We start from the raw sequence: 25,053 nt of genomic DNA on the forward strand, positions 1-25,053 counted from the left end.
TCTCTGATTCTCAGGAGGTTTAAGTGAATAGGAACAGAGGCTGAATGGATGACTAGCACATAAATACTCCTATTCTGACTCCCCCACTACCAGAGACTACAAAAACGTCTGAGACAGGTCAAATGGACATATTTGTCTGCCGGTCAGGCTGCAGACAGGAAGTATCTCTTTCAAAGCCCTAAAAACAATAAACCGTATAAACAGATGACTAGTTGCTAAGACTCATTACTCTCTCTCTCAGGACTCAGTGTTGGATCCAAACAAGGGTTTTATTTTCATATACTTTGACATCACAAAAAGGCTCATTTTCCACCCTGTCCCACTCAACGAAGGCTGGGAAAGCACTTTAGAAGAATTATACTGAAGTCTTTTGATAGATCAGCCCTATAACACTGCGCATAAGGCACAATAAAACCAGCAAAACCTTTATAAAATATGAAGGACAATGAGCTGCATTTGTTAAAAATAGACACTGGGGAAAAGTCACTCAGACGCCTGATCATCACAATTACACTGAATTATATTTTAAGGTCAAGAGCAGAACAAAAAAAATCTGAGAGTTATTATCTTGCTACAGTAGTTCATGTAACAAAATAATATATACGTATATATATAAATTTGACTTTTTATTATTATTATTATTATTTTCTGTAACCATATGGTAAGAGTGTGCAGGAAGTGCTGATCCGGTAGTTCCTGTTCCACATATGTGGCCAGGAGCTGAAGGGTGGTGCTTTTTTAGGGTTAGTGCACATGCTGAACACATTATGGTGTCGGCATGGTACAGCCTGCAGATAACTTTGGCTTAGTGTACCACCAACCAAGTCCTAATGCACTGAAAGCACAATTGTTTTGTTATTCTGTACTCTGAGACTATGTTTCAGAGAAAATGATGTTCAAAAGCTTGGGGTCAGTAAACTTTTACTTTTGAAAGATACTAATAAAAAACATAAATATTAAAATTAGTTATTATATATATATATATACATACATATGTATATATAAAAACTATATACTTTTATTCAGCAAGGATACATTAAAATGATTATGAGAATTTTACAGTATTGCAAAGGATTTCTATTTCAAATAAATGCTGTTCTTTCTATCGATTAAAGAATCCTGACTGTTTTTTAAAATATAAGAAAAGTGTTAAATGATAATAAAAAGGGATACTATTAAGAAAATATTTTTTTTTGCATATTAGTTTGATTTCTGAAGGATCATGTGACACTGGAGACTGGGGAAATGGCTGCTGAAAATTTAGCTTTGCCATCACAGGAATAAATTACATTTTAAAATATATTTAAAAATAAAAAATACAATAAATATATATTAATTCACAGTAATACTGTTTTACTGTCTTTATGATCAAATACATGCAATCATGAGCAAGACTAAAAAAAAAAGAAAAGAAAAATCTTACTCACCCCAAACTTTTGAACAATAGTGTAATGTTTAGAGTAATTTTTATTGCCCAATAACAATTCTGTATTGCCCAAAAAAAAAAATTCCTTAAGAGGGACAAATAAACATCACACAGTATTATACAGTATACATTTATACAGTATAAATCTGCAGGATTTGCTTAGAACAGCTTAATTTTCTTGATAACGTTAAAACAGCTGCACACAATAAAGCCCGGCGTGTCTACATTTGTGTGCACGTTTATGAGCTTGATGTGGTGAGGTCATAATGTAGCTTTGCCAAATCAGTCTGTTGAGAGTTTCCATTCAGCGTAACCCCCAATGACAAAACAAAGAGCAGTCCTCTGCATTGTCATTCTAAATGAGATGCAAAAACAGTCTGAATAGAAGGCACCCAAACTCTTAAAGAGGGTAATAATCTGTAACTCTTACGAGTCTCTTCCAAAATGCAGTGCTACTGTTTTTTCTTTTCTAAACTAAAGGTCTCTTTGTGCTCTTCAGAATGCCTCTCAGCATTACTGCATACCTAAAGGCCTCATATATTCCAGATGTGGAGAATTGGCAGGAACAGGACCCCCCTCTCACAGAAGCTCTTAAAAAAATGTCAGCATCCAAAATCCATTAAAGCAGCAAATAAGCACATTGCTCCTAATGCACATCTACAATTAAAAGCACTGGATAATTTTTTTTCTTCTTTGTATTTTCCAGATATTCTCTTGGAGAGCCAGTGTCATGAATAATGTCATGGTAGACTTTTCACAATAAAATATGAAAAAAGTATTTAGCAAAAAAGAATTTATCATCTGCGTAATTCAGCCTCTAATATGACTACAAATCTTGAAGAAATCTGGCAGGAATGTCAATGGTGTCAAATACACAAGAGATGCAATATCAATTGATCAGGCAAGAAAAATCATAACATTCAAACTGATCCAACAAGCAATAAAATCCTAAACCATGACATTAGCCCTATCCGTACTGTGACGTAAAAATTACTGCAAAAAAAAAAAAAGGCCCTGTATCCTCATTGGTTGAATCATTGAATATCCGAGCAGGTGTGGCCAATATCTCATGTGAACTTTGTGAACTGCTGTAGGAGATATTTTGTATAGATTTCAAATCAATCCAAACACAAGAGCCAAACGGTAGCTTTCATGCATGGAATTTAATTGTGGTCAAGATTCTGTCACAGACCGGCCAGGCTCTCACCCCAGCCAATCACAACGCACACCTGAACACCATTGTCACCTCATCAAGTACCACTATAATGCCACACACCTCACCTCAGTCAAATGTCCGGTCTCGTTACAACGAAGTGGACTCTACGCAAGTATATGCTGATACTTACCTGTTACTACCCTGGCTGTGAACTTACCTCTTGTTCTTTCTCCGAGTGTTGTCCTCCGTGTCCTGGGTCCCTGTCTGTCAGTCCCTGTACATCACGATGAAGCGTCGAGGTGTGTGGCGTCAAGCTATCCACGAGCTCCTGTCAACAAACCACGCAGTTCAGCCTAAGTACCATTGTCACTCTTCAAGATCGATACTACTGTCACTCACCCTGGAAATCCCTTGACCATACACATTGTACAATAAACCTTACCTTTTATATATTCCTGTGTGTCCATCTGCTTCCGTAACAGAAGACCAGACCTACACCGACCGTACAGATGAGTAACCCGGATCCAGTTCAGGAGCTTGTGGATCACCTCCGACGAGTTCTTGCTCCAACATCACCTCCAGCACCGCCGAGCACATCTGTCAACAGAACCACGACTCCTTCACCACCCATGATCCACAGTCCCATGGCCAGACCAGCGCCCTTCTCTGGTGTGGCGGAGGAGTGCAACAGGTTCCTACTACAATGTTCTCTCAATATCAATATGCAACCGCATCTGTTCCCCACAGAGACGTCTAAGATCGCCTTCATCGTTTCACTTCTCTCAGGTAAAGCATTGCAATGGGCTGAAACTATCTTCTCTCAGTCAGGACCTGTGACCCAGTCATACCAGAGTTTCACCACCCATCTTCGTAAAGTGTTCGGGCGATTAGATGGAGATCCTGCTATTAGTGACCAGCTCTACCACCTCCGCCAGGGAACCAGCTCTATCTTCGATTACACCCTGCAATTCAGAACCCTGGTGGCGGCCAGTGGGTGGAACGAGAGAGCATTAATCACTACCTACCGCCAAGGTCTAGAGCCCAGATTGCAGTTGCAACTCGCCAGTTTAGATGACTCCTGTGGATTAGAAAGGTTCATTCAACGATCCATCCACGTCTCCACACGCATGCAATCCTGTTTCAACGACTTACCATCTCTAGCCCGTTGTCCTCCTCCCGTTCGCCACCCAGAGGTCAGTCTCCCTCCAGAACCTAGACCAGAACCAATGCAGACAGATCGAACCCACCTTACGATCATGAGCGGCAGAGGCGATTGAAGGAAGGCCTCTATTTATACTGTGGAGATGGTGGTCACATTCAAGTAGCCTGCCCTGTAAGTCCCCCGCAACTCTTGGTGAGTGCCATTCAACCTATTTCTCAGAATATGAAGGCACTCACAGCTGAAGTATTGCTTGCTGACTCAAATGCCTCCCTTCCAGTACAAGCCCTTCTTAACTTCATCTCGGGGAGCCTCTGCTGCCAACTCAACCTCCCGACCGTTGCAAACCAAACCATCTACCAAATCCATTCGATAATTGGAAGTCCCATTGGACGAACCACTGTCCGGTATAGTACTGGCCCGGTTCACCTAAGGTTTGGGCAACTGCACGAGGAAATCATCACTCTGCTGGTTCTGGAGGGAGCGCACACGGACATTGTCCTCGGATGCCCATGATTCGTCCAACACGAACCCCACATCTACTGGCGCACCATGGAGGTCCTGAAGTGCGGCAGTCAATGTTTTCCAGGTTGCTTCCCAAAAGTCCCGCAACCACTCCACCAAGTCGTTTCCAAGATTCCTGTGAATTCCACCACTGTAGAAAGTCCAATTGAGAGTCAATCTGTTGACATTCCAACCTGTTATGCCCCATTCAGTGACGTGTTCAGCCTGACGAGGGCCTCCAGGTTACCTCCCCATCGGCCATGGGACTGTGCTATCAATCTCTTGCCAGGTGAGCCAGTGCCCAAGGGAAAGATATACCCACTCTCTCTGCCAGAACAGAAGGCCATGGAGGAGTACATCAACGAGGCGCTAAAACAGGGTTACATCCGTCCGTCCACCTCCCCTGTTGCTTCTTCTTCGTGGACAAGAAGGACGGAGGCTTGCAGCCCTGTATTGACTATCGGGCTCTGAACAAGATCGCAGTTAAGTTTCGCTACCCCCTTCTTCTCGTCCCAGCAGCCCTGGAACATCTTCGTGGTGCCACCGTGTTCATGAAGCTAGACCTCCGCAGCGCATACAACCTCATCCGGATACGTGAGGGGGACGAGTTGAAGACCGCCTTTGTGACGCCCACCAGGCACTATGAATACCGGGTGATGCCGTATGGCCTAGTCAATGCCCCGTCCGTATTCCAGGACTTTATGCACGAGGTGCTCTGGGAGTTTCTCCACCGATTCGTCTTGGTCTACATAGATGATATTCTCATTTACTCCCGGAGCTTGGCCGAACATCGCCACCACGTTGCAGGGTCTTCCAGCAGCTCAGAAAGTTCCATCTCTTCCTTAAGGCCGAGAAATGTTCGTTTCACCAACCATCCGTGCACTTCCTGGGCTACATCATTGACAGCGGTGGCATCCGAATGGACGAGGGGAAGGTGGAGGCCATCCGAACCTGGCCGGAGCCCTCCACAATCAAAGAACTTCAGAGATTCCTAGGTTTTGCAAATTTCTATAAAAGATGTATCCGAGATTACAGCACCATCACCAGTCCCCTCACTAATCTGCTCCAAAACAAGCCCAAGTCTCTGTCCTGGACTCCAGCTGCCACAGAGTCATTCGAGAAGCTGAAGGTAGCATTCACCAATGCTCCTATCCTCATGCATCCAGATCCCTAGAAACCATTCATTGTGGAGGTCGACGCCTCCACTTCAGGGGTAGGAGCCGTGCAATCCCAGCAGCAGGGGAGCCCGTCCAAACTCCATCCATGTGCCTTCTTTTCCAAGAAGTTCAGCCCGGCAGAAAGAAACTATGACATCGGCAATCGAGAACTCTTGGCCATCAAGCTCGCCGTCGAGGAATGGAGGCATTGGCTGGAGGGTGCTCAACATTCATTCACCGTCCTGTCTGACCACAAGAATCTACAATATCTGAAAGAGGCCAAACGACTTAACCCCCACCAGGCACGTGTTGATTTCACCATTTCATATCGCCCTGGATCAAAGAACACCAAAGCAGATGCCTTGTCCCGTATTCATGCTCCTGAGGAAATCGACCCAGCCCCTGAACCCATAAAGATCTTCGCATGCCCCATCCAGTGGAACCCTGGACCCGCAACTCCTGCCAATGCCTCCACCGCCACTCCGCCGGGCTGTCCTCCAGACAAGCAGTACATCCCTAGATTGCAACAGACCACTCCACCAAGTCGTTTCCAAGATTCCTGTGAATTCCACCACTGTAGAAAGTCCAATTGAGAGTCAATCTGTTGACATTCCAACCTGTTATGCCCCATTCAGTGACGTGTTCAGCCTGACGAGGGCCTCCAGGTTACCTCCCCATCGGCCATGGGACTGTGCTATCAATCTCTTGCCAGGTGAGCCCCATCCAGTGGAACCCTGGACCCGCAACTCCTGCCAATGCCTCCACCGCCACTCCGCCGGGCTGTCCTCCAGACAAGCAGTACATCCCTAGATTGCATCCCTAGACTACCATCATCCGCACCGCTCACGAATCTCTGGGCACTGGCCACCCAGGGACCAACAGTACCCTCTCACTGTTGAACGATCAATACTGGTGGCCCATCATGGTCAGCGATGTGAGAAGGTTCGTTCAGGGATGTGCTAGCTGTGCCATGACCACGAGCCCTCGTCACCTACCAGCAGGCAAACTCCTCCCGCTGCCCGTTCCCATTCGTCCATGGTCGCATCTAGGAGTGGACTTCGTGACGGACCTACCCGCATCTGATGGAAATACATGCATTCTGGTCATTGTGGACAGATTTTCCAAGTCCTGTAGACTAATTCCCCTCAAGGGTCTTCCCACGGCCATGGAGACAGTAGAACTCCTCTTCAATAATGTCTTCAGGTATTTCGGCATTCCTGAGGACATAGTATCCGATCGTGGTCCACAATTTATCTCCCGTGTGTGGAAGGGTTTCTTCAAGCTCCTAGATGTGACCGTGAGTTTGTCATCGGGCTATCATCCACAGACGAACGGGCAGACGGAGAGGAAGATCCAGGAGATCGGCCGCTTCCTGCGAACCTTCTGCCATAGCCACCAGGACTCCTGGAACCAGTTTATTGGCTGGGCCGAGTACGCCCAGAACTCTCTCCGTCAAGCTGCTACTGGACTCACTCCCTTCCAGTGCGTGCTCTGCTACCAACCACCCTTATTCCCCTTGTCCGGGGAACCATCGTAAGTACCTGCAGTTGACTACTGGTTCCGGGAGAGTGAGAGGGCCTGAGACGACGCTCACCATCAGCTCCAGCGAGCAGTGCGCAGGCGCAAGATGACAGCAGACCTTCGGAGGTCCGAGGCCCCACAGTACCAACCGGGACAGAAGGTCTGGCTGTCAACCTGGGACATCAAGCTGCGCCTGCCCTGCAAGAAGCTAAGTCCTAGATACGTTGGTCCCTTCACCATCGTAAGTCAAATCAACCCAGTCACCTATCAACTGCAGCTACCCTCACAATATCGTATCCATCCCACATTTCACGAGTCCCTTCTTAAGCCTTATCACTCACCTGTCTCTCCTTCCACAGAGCCTGGTCCGAGCAAGCAACCCCCTCTCCCACTGATTCTGGAGGATGGCATAGTGTATAAAGTGAAGGAGATCCTGGACTCCCGGCGTCGTGGTGGCCACCTGGAGTATTTGGTTGACTGGGAAGGTTACGGTCCAGAAGAGAGATTGTGGGTTCCCAGAAACGACATTCTAGACCCCTCGCTTATGGAAGAATTCCATATGACCCATCCTGGGCGTCCAGCCCCTAGAGGAAGAGGTAGGCCACCACGACATCGGAACTTTCGGTCCTCTGGAGCGGGCCGTGGAGAGGGGGGTAATGTCACAGACCGACCAGGCTCTCACCCCAGCCAATCATAACGCACATCCTCACCTGAGTTCTAATCAGCAAACCTGAACACCATCGTCACCTCGTCAAGTGCCACTATAAAGCCACACACCTCACCTCAGTCAAATGTCCGGTCTCGTTCCAACGAAGTGGACTCTACGCAAGTATATGCTGATACTTACCTGTTACTACCCTGCCTGTGAACTTGCCTCTTGTTCTTTCTCCGAGTGTTGTCCTCCGTGTCCTGGATCCCTATCTGTCAGTCCCTGTACGTCACGACGAAGCGTCGAGGTGTGTGGCGTCAAGCTATCCACAAGCTCCTGTCAACAAACCACGTAGTTCAGCCTAAGTACCATTGTACTCTTCAAGATCGATACTACTGTCACTCACCCTGGAAATCCCTTGACCATACTCATTGTACAATAAACCTTACCTTTTATATATTCCTGTGTGTCTGTTTGCTTCCGTAACAGATTCATATTAAACCAAAAATGTGGAAACTCACTTTCAAAATATCCCCACCTCCCAATTGGCCTAAAGAAGTGCAATGTGATGAAGACATTATCAGGCAGCCATTTTGAAAGAGGTATGTTATATATCTGAAATGGCCATCGGAACAGCAACAAGGGAATATAGGCTACTCATTCTCATTTTACAGAGTAATTATACTATTTTGTATTAGCTTAAAGCAGGAGAGACCAGGCTCTTTGAAAGCTTACTAGAAAGACAATATACAAAAAACAGTTTGTTCCTATCCTGATCCTCATACAGTATACAGGTGAGTCACAAAGAAGATGCCCTAATTTTGCTTATTACTTAGAGTAGCCTGTACAGGAAGACTAAAAGTATAAATGATGGATAGGGCCACTTTAAAACACTCATGTGTCCACTTCTACAGTAGCTTTCTGACAGCTGATGGGTCTTTAGTGTGGACTGGGATAGTGTGGAGAAATGGTGTCTCTCTCTGTCTGAGCAATAACATTTCCTAAACTAATTCTGGACACTCGAGTGCCTCACTGGTGTGTGCAGGGTAGTGCAGGTACCATGAATGCTGCCTCATCAACAGGTCAAATATAACAGACATGAACCTTTCTGCTATTTATTGAACCACTCTCTTTTGGGAAATAGCCAATTGTTTTGTATATGTAAACCTTTGAAGATCAGGGTCACCAGTGCGACTGGTATTTAAAATGTATTTACACAAATATAATATTTCCATATTTAATTTAACAACATTTAATACAACTCTGCGAATCTACATGTAACAGAATACTTCAAATATTTGTCTTGGTAGATTCTTCCAATCTAAATTTCAAATGCAGCAACTTGTAGCTATTAGACATGAATAAATCTATAGCTAAATATCATATATGTATACTTTTTAAAAAAATAAAATGCTGGGTATGTCGATATTGAAACAAAGGCATTATTAACAGCCAGAACACTTATATCACTTAGTCAAAGATTTTTCTCATCAAGCAGCATTTTGGCCATTATTATTAAATATAATTTAAAATAGTTGTTAGAGATTGAGGTTTAGAAAAACCTTGTAACGAGCCTATGATGGCCATAAATGCTGTCTAGGTAGGCAGCTCACTAGGTTTTGAGATACAGCTAATAAAATTTACAATATATACAAGCTAATTTTATAATATTCTGACAGTGAAATTCACTACACATTTTAAGTATTATATATAACTATATGCAGGTTTATATTGAAGCCTTGCATCACTGGAAGGCTCGTGACGATGCTCCTCAACCTTTTCCTTACCTGCTCTCACATGTGTTGCCTGTAGGACAAAAGTCAGACTGAAGATTGCACTTAAAGCGGAGTTCCTGAGCCAGTTTTTCGTTTTCCATCTCGTGGACCACCTTTCCTTATCCTTATCCATGACCGGCGCCCTCAACTGTGTCTTATTTTCAAATTCGTTCCTTTTCCACGATCCAGATTATTTTTATTTATTTCTGCACTGCCATGAGCGAAAAAAAAAATCAATTGGTTTTCGTCGTGAACAAACTCCTCAGTCCCTCCGCCCAGTAGACTCTCAGACTGAAGGTAAACGGGCTCTCATGAAAAAAAGAAAACCGGTTTGTTCCCTGAAGAGCCCAAGTCTTTTGGAGGGTTGGACGTGTGGACTAAACCTGACCCGTGAGGAAAAAAGAAATGAACACGGGGAAATCACTAGTCTTGGAAAGATCCGCCCATTATTTTTATGAGAGCTTCAAAAGTTTGACGCCGTTCCCCCGAAAACTCAGAGCAAAGGTGTATCTACTCTGAGGGATCATACAACACCGGGATGATGATGGGACACCGGTTTACCGGAGGAGAGACTCACATAACGCGGATTATCATCCTGCATCCTAAATGAGTGACATAGGACCGGATAAGGATTATTTTACTTTCTTACACATTTGCAGACCACCAAAAATTTTATTTTTTTATTTCAGCATATATATTTTTAATTTCCAGCTGTCTGTAATTTCCACTGCAAACCTGATGAAATGGCATTTTGCTCCACTATATATTCTTATTATTTTTTTGAATATCTGGGTCCATGAAAAACCTTTAACTTTCATATAATCTTTCCATTATGCAAAAAGTCTTTAAAGTGGAAAAAAATGTCTTTAGATTATTAAAAAGTTCTTCACACTCATGAAAAAAAAAAAAAAAAAAAAAAAAAAATTGGTTCACTGAAAAGCTTTCTGGGGACTTAAAATTGTTTGTCTATGGCATTCACTCAAAAAAAAAAAAAAAAAAAAAAAAACACTTTTGGAAACTATTTCTGAGTGGAAATGGCTGGAATGACACTAAACTTAAATTGGTGTGATGGCACACACAAGTACTATAGTCAAACCAGGCAAAATTTTGCTCAGAAAAATGTTCCTTTAAAGTTCCAAATGTTGGCCTGAAGTAGCCCATTTAAAATTCCACAAGAAGCAATGATAGCCAGAAAAGATACCATCCACATGAATGAGAACTACAGATGACACTTCTTGGCCAAGTCAGAATTCTTTCCAGAAACATTCTTAAAAGAGTCTGCTTATGGGATTGCTGGACCACATATGTCTGAAAATAATTACTCTTTAAAAGTCATCGGGCAGGAGTCAGCTGTATAATCCAGCAGTCAGTCCACAGTATAATGTTTAGATGCATAATTGACAGCATAACAGCGGTAAACTGTCACTGAAATTCAAAACACATTAACCATCATTATGCGTTATCCTGCAGTTAATTTGGGCCATGCAGATTCTTTCAGAGAATACAGAGGGAAGCAATAAAAGAACTGAAACAAAGAAACTGTTTCACATGTCTCTTCTTTCAAAATGCTGTAAAAATTAGAAGCGATTCAATAACAGATGGGACAGGTTCAGGGTTCAAACACTTGTTTCACTGAAAAGATGCTTAGTGGGCAAAATGCCAGATTATTAAAGGAGAAATGTAACATTGCATCATTTGCTCACCAATGGATCCTCTACAGTGAATGGGTGCCGTCAGCATGAGAGTTTAAACAAATCATCACAATAATCGAGAAGTAATCTACTACACATCTCCAGTCCATCAATTAATGTCTTGTGAAGCAAAACGTAATGTGTTTGTAATACAATACAGTTCTAAAGAAATATGTCTGTGGATTTTGATGTGAGAGAACAACAGAATGTTTTTTTTTTTTTCTTCACTGAAAGCTTATGGATTCTACTTTGGCCTGAAGTGACAGTTTAGAGTTAACCCCCCCCCCCCCCCCCCCCCCCACACACACACACACACTTCTTTATTAATTGACTGGAGTCTTGTAGATTACTTGTGAATTTTTGTTTTTAATCAGCTTTTTGGACTCTCATTCTGATGGTACCCCTTCACTGCAGAGCATTCATTGTTGGGAAAGTGATGTAATGTAATGCTTATTTTCAAACTCTACTGAAAAATGTCATTTTTGAGTGTCATTTTTTAAAGTTTAAAACTTAAAAACCAAGGACAAAATAATACATGCATCAAGCTTTAAAACACTCCTGCTTGTATAAAGTAACGAGAGTCGGAACATGGAAAGATTTCCATGTGTCAGACAGATAAAACTACCTTATGCAGTCAGCATTCATTTCATTTTCCACAAAGTACACAATAGGGGTTTGAGAAACCGTTGCCAAAATATTCTGTCTGGTTTTCAACTTTGTCCATTGAACATTTGTGAATGCTAATTATGCAAAGTCTTAGTGTGTCATTTTCTACTTTTTCTTTTCATTCACATTTGCCTGAATTAAAAATCTTTTTGGCATACTCAAACCACAAACTGACTCCTTAACTGGGGCAGACAGAAGAGATGAAAACAAAAACATGAAATATAAAGACACGCAGCTCTAAATGTTTTTATAGTTGTCTTTATTCTGTTTGGAACGTATGATTTACAGCAAGATCCATATTTGTATTGCTCATTTATCTATAAACCATATGATTAAGCAATCAGTGCACATACATCCAAGTTATACCCCGCATAGTATAATTATTCTATAATTGAGCCATTGTAAGTGAATGACCTTCACTTTTGTTGTTTTTAGACATCCCAAAGCTTTCAATTTGTTTGACTAGTTTAATTTACAGTTCAAATTTAACTCAAAAGGAGGACTCGCTCATGCCAATTTACATTTTAGATGTTAGCTCTTCAAAAGCAGCTGAAATGAATCTACACTGTATGTTGATCGACCAGAAGTTTTGAGGCATGACTCCTGCTCCTACTCTGATCTCGGTCTGCTTTGCTCCTCCAGGCCTTTTGATTTTGGTTAGATCTTGGCCTCAAAGTTTCTTGTTCTAAGTCACTGCTTACATCTTGGCTTTTGAGGTTTTGTCTGTCTTGGCCTGCCATGAGATTGCGGTTTCATCCCATGCTGGATGGTAGTGTTACGACATTTTGCTGGTTGGGAGAGATCAACAGGGTTAATACATTCAGACGTACTGTTATCTGACATTAGCTGTTGCCGTGAGGGTAGGCTGAACTTACAGTAAAAGTGTGTGGTTGGTTATTGAAGACTGACCTAACCACAAGACTCTGGAATGTGTTCCAGTCTAAGCAAGAACTTCAGTGCTGAAGAATAACCAGCTGCTTAATACAATCTTTTTATTTATTTAAAAGTGGTCAAATTTATTTGGTTGGGCTATTGCAGCAATGTCCAAGGAAATAGTGTATTGCACTATATGAACTCATAGTTTTCAATTTAAAGTAATTCACTGTATGGTACAGTATATGGCAAAGTTGTGACTATTGAAATGACTGTATACTGTATGTGCCTCTGCTAAGCCTGCAATGGATGTCTTCAAATATTTCTATAAAATGGTAGTTTTTCATGAATGATTCAGTCACATTTACTTTTGGGTCCAATTATCTCCATTAACAAACCATTAACTATGACGTTTGCCTTAGCTGCTTATCAATAGTTAGTAATGGAGTAGTTACGTTTAGGTATTGAGTCAGATGTATGGTCATGCGGAATATGCACTTTATAAGTACTAAAAAACAGCCAATATGTTAATAATAGGCACGCTAATAAGCAACTAGTTAATAGTGAGAATTGGTGCTTATACTAAAGTGTTACCAATGAATCTCCAAATGCTACATGCAGGTATGCACAAATCATGTATGAGGACTGTAGAGGAATACAAAGCAAAAACCTGGACATTTTAGCAATTCAGAAATCCCAACCAGGACATGTGAATCTAAACACCCACCACAAGTAAACTGAATCTCATACTCACAACAGACGCTTATCAACTGATTGCAGTCTGTCTCCATGGTAAGATTTAATATTAATGAGCACACTTGAAACATACAGTAGTAAAAACAGTAAGAATGAAAGATATTAAACAGATTTTACAGAAGCCAAGGCCCTTGTTTTCAATGATAAAGCTTCAAATCTGTTCTTTTATTTCTCTGTGGTTTAAACTTTTCCACTTCATGTGATTCAATTACTTAAACTGGTCACATGCTGTATACTTTTAGAAACCAGTAGTTTTAATCAGTGAATCTATTAAATGGAGCTTCAAAGAACATAATGCTATAGAAATGTTATAGTTTTGTCTTTTTACCGTAATCCTACAAGGGAGTGATTCTGATTAGTGTCTCTACATGTTCTTTATTAGCAGGATTTTCACTGAGGTTTAATGTAGCAATGTCGTCAGTGCTCTGAAGGTTTTGTTTTGAATACTTTCCCTTTGAAATAGATACAATAGTACTGCTGTCCTTATTATGATTTGCAGCTCAGAAATACAGCATAGTGTACAAACAATTGTCCTATAAATCTTACTTTCTGATGAGAAATGAAAAGCATGACAGAATATTCAGTGAGAAAATGGCTTACAATAAATCAGTTCAAACTGTATAATTAGCGTCAGCTTTTCTGCATGTGTTCACAGCACATCTGTACATTAATTACAGCAGAGCCTATTCCCAGAGCTATTCAATTTAAAATGATCACACGACTCGTTTAAACAACTCTGACAGCAATAGAGTCAACTCACTGACATCAGTGACTGTAACAGATAGATTTAACTCTTTACATCTATTAGCATTGGCTAGTCTTATCTGTTTTCTTAGGTGCAGATACACAGGGAATGCCACTGGAGGAGGTTAATCAATGTTCACACTTGGGACATGCTTTACAAATGATTAGAACACCACAAGAGACAAACCAAATCTATCTTAAGGAGTAAATCCTACTGTATATTTCCTTTTATATATACAGCAATATCTTCATTTGGTTAAGCTGATTAATTTGAATCAGTATGCTGCTTAAAAACAAAGGGAAATGATGAAAATAAAAACACTCAGCACGATCTCTGGAGAAAAAAGTAAACAAAGAACATTTTAAGGTTTACACTGCAGGCTCTAAGATAGACTAGGTGCTCTGGAAAACACATTATCCCATTCCTTCACAACTCTCCATTCACTTTCTTCAGACTAAACAGGAAGTGCCAATTCAAAGACTTCTGGAGAAAGACAAATCTAGACAAGTTTTAGACTTAAGACTATACCAAATTCCAGTTTAAACATGTCAACAAGATCTTTCAGTTCTAATGTTGTCTTTAGAGTGGGAGGGATTGTTAAAATGGGAGTTCAGCAAATAGGACATGAGGTAAAGCAGAAGAAATACGTTTTATGATCAGATGACCTTACATATTAGGGGGCAATAAAATGTAACATTCCTAAGTAATTGCCACAACTGTCTTTGTCATTTGGAGGAAAAAAAAGAAAAGAAGAAAGTTTTCATTTGCCTGACATCATCATAGTGGATGTGGTCATCCTTAAACCGATCTCACCGAACACACAGAAAATCAACTGGAAAAAGGAAAAGCTCTTCCAAATGATACATTTTTATTAGGGATATGCATCACCTACAAAAACGTTATTTTGATTGTTAAATTATGACTCGATAGTAATTACAAAAAAAGGATTTCTCCTCAAATTTATTGGGGAAAATGCAATTACATGCAGTAAGAGTATCAAGCTGTAAAATGTATGTAACTACAATAAGACATGTTTGCGTCTGTTTGACAATCTTGAGTTTACATCCTGCAACTCTGACTTTTTTCCCCTCTGAATTCTAAGTTTACATCTCACAGAGTTGTATTTTTTATCTCACAGTTGACTTTTTTCTTGCAATTGCGAGTTTAAAAACCTCACAAATCTGAATTGTGAGACAAAAAGTCGCACATTTATTTATTTATCGTTTGTTTGTTTGTGGTAGAAGCTTCAATATGAAACTCCTGCAAAATTACTAGGGTCTTTTCTCAGAAGATAAAAGCTAACACCTTAGATCACACTATTCACCATTAACTAAGAGTTTTCCCTCAGTAAACTCATATTTTGCTAAACTCCTATTTTGTTGCTTATTTATAGTAAGTTCGGTAGTTGTTGTAGTCACGTTGAGGTATTGTGTATGGCTAAAGGATTTAGTGGTCATGCAGAGTAAATCTTTAGATGTGCTTTAATAGAATCAATAAGCATCCAACATGCTAATAATATGCATGGTAATAATTAGTAGCTAAATAGTGAATAGTGTTTCCTAATATGAAGTGTTACCTGATAAAACTGAAAAGCAGAAGAATAGTGTAAGGCTGATGTGGATTGGACCAGTAACAAAGCAGCTATCATGTTCCAAAAACCAACCTATTTTTTTCCCTTCATGGGCCTAAATAACAATTTTTGTAATATAAGAAATTAACACAATATTTTTGTAGTATTTAAATGGCAGCAAAAGTATTTGTTATAAGCACTATCCCACTTTAATGATCTGTCCTATACATTATCTAAAAAAAAGTTCAATGGATTGTCTAACTAGGTTCAAATGTCTATCATTACAATATATTTTTATTATAAAAAATAAATAAAATTTATAAATATAAAACCAATAAATGTGGTTTACATTTATGATTATTATTATTTGATGTCATAATTCTTGCATTTTTACAGTATCGCATGCTTGTAAATTGTCACATCAAGGGATTTGCCTTTTGACATCTGTTAAAACACACACACACAAAGAGATACCTGTAAGCAATATTACATGCTGTTATTGATCCTAGTATAACATGACACCACTGCAACCCATTAGCTGAGGATGATGGAGGACTTACCTCATGTCCATACACAGGACAGGAGATCCACCAGTGTCCTCCCCAATTCATCAGCTGACACTTTACTTGTTCTGAAGCATCTGCTTCTAATAGTGTGATGGAACAGTCTGACTGGAAAGAAATTGCACAGGTTTTCCATTATGGTCTTTACCAACGTGGTCAAAGCTTTGTTTCCATTTGCATTCCTGGTGATCCACAGAGCTACAATTGCATCAATAGTTTGTGAGTCATTTTCTCGTAGCTTTGATGTATTTTCTTACCTGGCCATTGATAAGACAACATTTCTCGTTATATTTTTTTAATCAATCTAGACCTAATGCCTGTTCCATTAAGCATTTGATTTGCATCTTTCTTTTATTTAGTGGCCAGACCACATTGACCAGTGATAGAAATTTCCTTCAAAAACAAAGTAGTATAATATATACAGTTTTGACTAGACAAAACTGCAAGTAATGTGGAATACATAATTAGATAGCAAAAATAAACAAACAAACAAATAAATGCAGAAATCAGGTCAGAGTTTTTAGTTTTTGTGAATCTCATGACTGGTGATTATAGTGATGAGAACTTTTGAAACACTGCTTCATGAAGCTTCAAACATTTGTGAATATTTTATTTTGGATTAGTGGTTCATATCGAACTGGCCAAGTAAAGTGATTTTGGCAATGCCATACTATTTCGAACCTTGTTACAGGTAAAACACCTGTAAAAAAAATCCTTCATTTTAATACAGTTCACTGTGCCCTAATTATTATTTTTTTTTTTCACAGTGTAGCCAAGTCCTGCCTAAACATACATTTAACAAGAACTTCAAATTAACAACACAATTTATACAGAAACTTCATACTTAATGGTATATACTAATTTGCAGATTATTATTAATAGATTAAACTTCCATTAATAAAGTTTATAGGTTACATCTGTAACCATGATTCCCCAAGGGGAACAAGACGCTGCACCAGAAATGCTTTAGGAACACCTCTGTGTAACAGAGTACTGAAGCACATGTGAAATCAGTCCAACAGAGTGGCAAGACGTCACAGGCAGGGTGACGTAGCGACAAGAGTGGTCCTCACATCTATGTTATAAAACCTAACAAAGATGAGTGGGGATGACCATCCCATTGCCTCATGTCGCCCTACCCCTAGCTGAGTAGACCCTGAACCAGAGGTGAAGAGAAGTCAGACCACTCATAAGCTTAACCCCTAAATGCATACCTTGGGTCTTTAGCGACCCGGGACATCGTTAACTACCCTCTCCCTCCTTCATTTTTTAAAGTTATACATCAGCTTTCTTAGTATTCCTCAATCTATTCATTATAAACAATAAAACAAGAAAAAAATAACAAAATTTAAAAGAATGTCTGTTTTCTGATGAATTTTTCATAAAAAGTGTATAGGGTCGCTAGTGACCCAAGGTGTGTATTAGTGTAAGTATATTTTTTCTGCGCAAAAATATTCAAATATTTGATGACTCAATATGTGCAATTCACCTTTATCCCTCGGGGTAGCACTGTTTAATAGACAATAATGATGTGATGTTTCACTCCTAATCACCGCAGGCTTAAAACAAAAGAATATCATCAGCAAAAATTGAACTGGTTTGAATGGCTATACTGCAGAGCAATTGCTGTATGCCATAAAATATACATGTCACTGTCATTTGATGGTGGATGTGGTAAATAAGCTGCCAGCAATCAAACTATTGATTTTGAAGTCACTGCGAATTTTGCAAATATGTTTGAGATCGCGAATATGAGTCAGATGCTGAATGTACTGTGGAAGTGCGCTCTGACGATGACAGCAATGGTACAATCATCTGCTCAAACTGAACCCTTCTAAGTTTCAAAAGGTAATGAAATATGCTTTATTTTATTCTTCTGTAATGGTTCTTAAAATATCAAGAGAGTTTTTTGCTATTGCAGCAGTTTAGGATCCATCCATGCTGGATATATTGGTCCGGGTCTCTAAAGACTCGAATATGTACGAGTGATTGACGAAACATTCATGCATTTAAGGGTTAATGCTTAATGTCTACTTTGAGGGCAGTTCTGTGGACATAGGTGCCCTGTCCTCAAACTGGACAAACTAAAATAAGCTTCTTCTGGTCTGGCTCCCGAAAGTTCCTCGGCGTCCGATCGCAGGCCTTCCCGCTTTCTCTTCAGTGCTGGAAAGCTGATCTGATATTTACACGGGTCCTACGTATTGCCTTATCGTAACACCGTGTCTACACCGGACGCAAGCGGCGCGGAGCGACAAAATACTATAGAACTCATTATAATCATTGATGCTGTCTACACCGGATGCGGCATGTCGTGACACGACAAATCCCCGACAAGAAACTGCTGCCGCGTTCTATTTATGACATATTGACAAAACTTTTAAATGATTTTCAACGTCACGTCCAGTGTAGACAATCTTTAGCTGTTGCGGTGCGGCACGACACAACAACTGTCGCATCCGGTGTAGACATAGTGTAAGCCTTCTTTTGTTCCGCAGACGTTTTCCTCTTTTGTTTTTTATCCGCCATCTCTATCTTTCTGTCGTTGCTCGGCTCGGCTAATGTCTGTCATGTACACTGAGCGCTCTCTCCTCCGCAATCATGAGTAGACACGCCCCTTACTGCTGATTGGCTAGAAGTTTGTTTTGTTACTCGGCTCAACTCAGTTTTCCACTCAGAGCTCTGGAGTGGGGTCTCTAAAACCTCAGTTGTGAGACTGGAATCTATCATTTGTGCCCCCTCAGAGGCCACACCCATAGTTTACATAATTCCGAGTATGGATGCACAATCGCGCTGCCCGCTTGAGTCAGAAGCTCCCACAGAGGGACTTTGAGAAGGGACTCGAGGTCTGAGAACCATACTCAGGTCGGCCAGAACTGGGCTACTAGAAGTAGACCGACCTCATGCCAGCAGACACTCTCCAGAACTCCCAGGAGCAGAACGAACGTGGGCAATGTGTACAGAGGCAGCCTCAGCCACGTCTGTACCATAGCATCCCATTCCAGAGGAGCTGGATGTGTGAGGGAGAACCAGAGTGGACTACAAGAGGTTTCTGGAGACACAAACAAGTCCAATTGAGCCTGGCTGAACACCCCCCAAATCTGCTCCACCACCTCAGGGTAGAGTCTCCACTCCCCTGGCCTCAGCCACTGCCTCGACTTGATGCCTGCTCCCTGATTGAGGTGCCCAGGAATATAGATTGCCTTCAGGGAGTATAGACAGCTATACTGTATATGATATAGACAGCTTTCTCTGGCCCCACAGGAGGTTCTGGTGTGCCAGTTTGCAAAGTGGGCATGACCGCAAACAACCCCCCCCCCCAACTGTTGATATGAGACCACCAATGTGTTGTCTGTACGAACAAGCACATGATGACCTCTGTGGTCTGAGAGGAAGTGTTTCCATGTTCAAAACAAAATGAAATGGGTTGCCCCTTGATGAAAACCCCCTGGTCCTGAGCCACCACTGCAAGGGTTTCATGTACAGCACGCCAAAAGATTTCACATTGGATGCAGTTGCCATCAGACCCAACAGTCTTTGAAACTGTTTCACAGTGAGTGGATGGCCTAGCCTGACACTGTTGATGGCAATGAGAATCGCAACGGTATGAGCAGGGACGTAGCCATCATTTCAGAAGTGAGGGGGACAGAAATGTAATAATATATATATATATATATATATATATATATATATATATATATTATCACATTACAATATAACATTCATGTAATATTTATAACCTACCAGTCAAAAGTTTTTGAACAGTAAGATTTGTAATGTTTTTTTTAAAGAAGACTCTTCTGCTCACCAAGCCTGCATTGATTTGATCCAAAATACAGTTTTACTATGTATAACAACTGCTTTCTATTTGATTATATTGTAAAATGTAATTGATTGCTGTGATCAAAGCTGAATTTTCAGCATCATTACTCCTGTTTTGTGTTACATGATCCTTCAGAAATAATTCTGATATGCTGATTTGCTGCTCAAGAAACCTTTTTAATTATGATTATTAATATTTAAAACAGTTGAGTAATTTTTTTCTTTGATGAATAGAAAGATCCAAAGATCAACATTTATCTGAAATAAAAAGCTTTTGTAACATTATACACTATACCATTCAAAAGCTTAGAGTCAGTATAATTATTATTTTATTTATTTATTTTGGAAAATAAATGATAGACATTAATACTTTTATTTAGCAAGGATGATTTAAAATGATCAAAAGTGATGATGAAGACACTTATAATGTTACAAAAAATTCTATTTCAGATAAATGCTATGAATTTCTATTCATCAAAGAAACCTGAAAAATTCTACTCAACATCTTTCAACATCATCATTATAATAAATGTTTTTTTTTTTTTTTTAGCAGCAAATCAGAATATCAGAATGATTTCTGAAGGATCGTGTGACTGGAGTAATGATGCTAAAAATTCTGCTTTGAAATCCCAATAAATTACATTTTAAGTTTTGCTGTAGGCCTACTTGGATGAAATAAATGCAGGCTTTCTAAGCAGAAGAGACTTCTTTAAAAAACATTAAAAATCTTAATGTTTAAAAAGTTTTGACTGGTAGTGTCAGGGTTCTGTCACGTAGTTTATTCATGGTTTTGTGACAGAGCCCTGACACTCCCTTCTTGTCTTGTTTTCTGGTGAGCACGGCTCTGAGTGTGCTCGGGCCGTGCGCTCTCTTGTCTGCGTGCTCTGTTTCATGTTGGAGCGTGGGGTTTGAATCCCGGCACTCTTGTCTTGTTCTGGTTTCGTGTCGGGGTTCGGACACTCACGCTCCAGGTTTGTTCTTGCTGTGGGAGCGTGCGATTTCGAGTTCGCTCGGGCCGTGCGCTCCTGTGTACGTGTGTGTGTTTTGTTTGGCACGCGGTTTGGGTTCTTTTTGGTTGTTTTGTTGCACGCAGTTCGTTCTTTGGCTGCGTGCTTTCTCTTGTTTTGTCTTGTTCTGTGTTGCACGCAGCTTGTGTTTTTTCACTGGCTGCGTGCTTTCATGTTTGTCATGTTTTGTGAACACGTGGCTTATAAGTCTTCTCATTAGCTGCGTGTTCATGTCCTGCGTGTTCATGTCGTCGTTGATGTTACCCTGTTTGAAGTCCTGTTCTGCCTTGCCAGTCTGTTTATTTAATTTTTTGTATTAATAAAGCCCTTTTGCCTCCTGCAATTGAGTCCTCGCTCTATCCCTTCACCCACACCTGACAGTGTATAGGCAACTTAAAAAAAAAAACAACTTTTAATTGGCTTAGAAATCAGATACACTGCTGGACAATAACTAATAATAATGATTTGTTTATATACTACAAACTTTTTATTTATCCCATAAGGCAGAATAGTTTATATACTGTAATGAATGCTATGTCAATTAGCACTGCATTGTTCGTATACTTTATTTATTACCTGGCGATGACTTGAAAAACACAAATAAACCATATATTGTCGCAATTCCAAACTCGTCTGTTTTTTTCTGTGAAAACAGTTGTTTTCATACAGCAATAGCTGGATATTTGTCCATATTAGGAATTTCCTGGTGAAACTTTCTGCATGAGAACGCCCTCCGGCTACGAGTAAGATTGAACACGCACTGCATGTAATGAGTGTTTAGCGCTCCGTGATGTTCATCTCGCCTTATTCTGGGTCAGATTAAAACATCAGGTCATGCAACAGACTATCCTGTCTCTTTGAATTTAAATCTATATTTATTCACACTGGCTCTGGAAAACCTTTATGTGAACTCGCATGCCCGAAAAAGTGTGGGGGAAGAATTTACGTGATATTAAAGGGAGAGGGGGCATGTCCCCTGCGTATCTACGCCCCTGGGTATGAGCAGGAGACCGATGTGCCTGGTTGTTGTCTTCTTGGCAGTCAGCCTTAACCCCAGCTCTTTCACATGGGTGAGGACGACATATCAATGACAAACCACTATCTGCTCTGATTGAGCCAGTATCAACCAATCGTAGGTATAATTTAATATGCGGATGACCTGGAGACTGAGAGGAGCCAAATGGAAGAACCCAATATTTATATGCTTTGACCCTGAAAGCAAGCCTCAGGAACGTCCTATGTTTGGTAAGGATGGAAAAATGGAAATATGCATCCTTCGAATCTATGGTGACAAACCTGTCCTTGGATCTGATTTGAGTCACAATCTGTTTTAACATCAGCATTTGAATTTGAACATTTTGACAGAATGATTGAGTTGACGTGGATCTATGACATGATGCAACCCCACATTCTTCTTTGGAACAATAAATTATTGGCTGTAGAAGCCGGACTCTCTCTCAAGTGGTGGAACGTGCTCTATGGTCTCATGCCTCCAGAGCAGGGGTGCCCAACCCTGTTCCTGGCGATCTATTGTCCAGCAAAGTTCAGCTCCAACTCTAATCAAACACACCTGAAGCAACTAATTAAGGTGTTCAGGGTCATGTGAAAATTAAAGGCAGGTGTGTTTGATTAGAGTTGGAGCTAAACTTTGCAGGACAGTCGATCGCCAGGAACAGGGTTGGGCACCCCTGCTCTACAGAGTAGCCACTTCCTGTTCCATCACCAGAGACTGCTTGGGATGTACCACCGTGGGCGCTACCACGTTGAAATAAGGTGGATGATAACCGAATTGCATTCTGTAGCCCAGGGGTCTCCCAACTACCATCTTGCAGATTTCAGTTCCAACCGTGCTTCAACACACCTGCCTATAATTTTCAAGTAACGTTGAACAGTTTGATTAGCTGCATAAGGTGTGCTTGATTGGGGTTGGAGCTGAAATCTGCAGGGTGGTAGATCTCCAGGAGCAGGGTTGGAGACCTCTGCTGTGGCCTCTCTCCACAGTCTGCGGAATTCATTGAGACACATTTGGCAGATGCTTCCACACTGCCAAAAATTGTACTAAGGGAATCCGTCTCTTGAAAGAAGTCTGAGCAGTCAGTCCAGTACCCTGAAGTGGATGACTGGTAGAGACGACTGATCTGACTGCTCTAATGACCTCTTTCAAGCATGCAAGCCACCCCGACAGAGCTGCTTTGTTTCCGGGTGGACACTGAGAACTGAGCTCACTGGAGACTGCTGTGCCCTGAAGCACTGAAGGTGGCAGGGTTATCAGACCAATCTCCTGAGAGCACTGAAGAGAGACAGGCACTGCATGATGAGATGTACACCGCTTTTCCCCAGAGGGGCCTGCCCTAAGAAGCCTCACTTTCAGAAGCCTTACGCTTCTGTTTATTAGCCTCCTGAATCCTCTCAATGACCACATTTACTGCATCGCCAAAGAGGCCAGAAGGCACTAGCTGGGTGTCCAGCAGGAAGAACCTGTTCTTTTCTTTCATTTCAGACAGAATCAACCAGAGATGTCTCTCCATAGCCATAGAATGGCCGATGGCTCTGGCCGTTTCTTTGGTGGCACAGAGAGACAAATCTGCAGCTCGACAGAGTTCTTTAATATCTTCAGAACCCATCTCCTCACCTTCATACAGTTCTTTGAGCAGGTCAATTTTGTATGCCTGCAATACTGCCATGGTGTGCAGGCAAGCTCCAACCTGACATGCCATTATATAAGCTTTTCCCACCAAAGCCGATGTTGTTCTGAATAGCTTGGTGGGTAATGTCTGAGTCTTCAGGGATGGCGCTGACTTAGGGGACAGATAGCTAGCAAGCATCTGTTCCACCGGACACTTTTCCCCATAGCCCTGATCCCTTAGCCACAGAATGTTTGAATAATTAGCTACCATGGGGCTGAAGAGCCAGGTTGAGAAAGGTTTATCCTATGACCTTGACACCTCAGTGTGGAGGTCACGGAAAAAACAGAAGGCCCCAATGTGGATGAAGTTACTTGGAGCACAGAAAATGTTCATCCAATCTGCTTTTGTTATGAATGTCATGCTTCTACGCTGGCCAGTCGATTTTTAATGGCTACGGACCAAGTCAGCCAAACAAAAATAAATGAGTTTGTAAGTGTTAAAAAAATGACACAGATAAACATGACACTTACAATTATGTAAGAATAATCCACGCTGACCGTGCACCTGTAGCACGCTGTCAGTTCAACAATGCACACATGTGCAGTATCGAAGTCCCCAAGGAGGAAACATTCACAGTTGGGCCGTTGATTTAAGGAACTAGTTGAAGAAGAAGACGATGGTATGACAATAAAAACAGCAGAAGGTGGAAAAACAACAATGGATATGTGTGTCTAAAAACAGAAGCCTTTGTTCTAAGGTTTAAAAGAGTAAAGGAATGACACAACTTCACTCCATGGTGCCCTCTGCAGATCAGGTAGAATATCACAAAGTAGTGTGTATGCGTCAAACTACTGGTTTTTGGATTACAAATTAATCTAGAAGCAGTCATGATTACTGTGACAACTATACATTTTTTTCTACAGTTTTAGTCTTGTACTCAACACTACTTAATACAAGCTACCAACAAAGTGTAATTTCACAAAAGCACCAATGCTGCCAATGATGTCTACAAGAATGTATGTGCTCTTCAAATGCAGTTGGAAATATCACAATTACAAGCTGCGAGCAATTTGCTGAGTCTCAGCAGACACAGCTCTGATCGAACAAATGTACTATGGATGTTATAGATTTAAAAACTTTGACAGCATGCATAGGCTTATGTAGCATATCTGGAAGCAGTTAAAAAGCATTACCTCATGTGGAATCAGTTTTTCCCATGAAGTGTCATTGTTTCCATAAGCACTAGTACTTGCAGTACTATACCTTTAAAGGGTGGGTTTGCTTTTGGGACTGTATATAGTTATGTAATGTATATTGATGATTTGCATAAGTCAAAAGAGTGCTCAAATAAGAGCTGTTTTTCTTATTTTTTTTTTCTATTTATCAAAG

The 25,053-nt window shown here is 41.0% G+C and overlaps 1 protein-coding gene across 1 annotated transcript in view; it reads right to left on the reverse strand.

Annotated features, from left to right (window-relative positions):
• Window positions 1-9,721, reverse strand: part of LOC306881365 (collagen alpha-1(XI) chain-like) — an 86,284-nt gene extending 76,563 nt beyond the window's left edge. Inside the window, exon 1 of the mRNA XM_079435437.1 lies at window positions 9,360-9,721. Coding sequence (XP_079291563.1) covers window positions 9,360-9,480 — 121 coding nt within the window. The 5' untranslated portion in view covers window positions 9,481-9,721. The remainder of the gene's footprint in view (window positions 1-9,359) is intronic.
• Between the last annotated feature and the right edge of the window lie 15,332 nt (window positions 9,722-25,053).

This window comes from Barbus barbus, assembly GCF_936440315.1.
Source record: "Barbus barbus genome assembly, chromosome: 15".
NCBI classification, from domain to species: domain Eukaryota; kingdom Metazoa; phylum Chordata; class Actinopteri; order Cypriniformes; family Cyprinidae; genus Barbus; species Barbus barbus.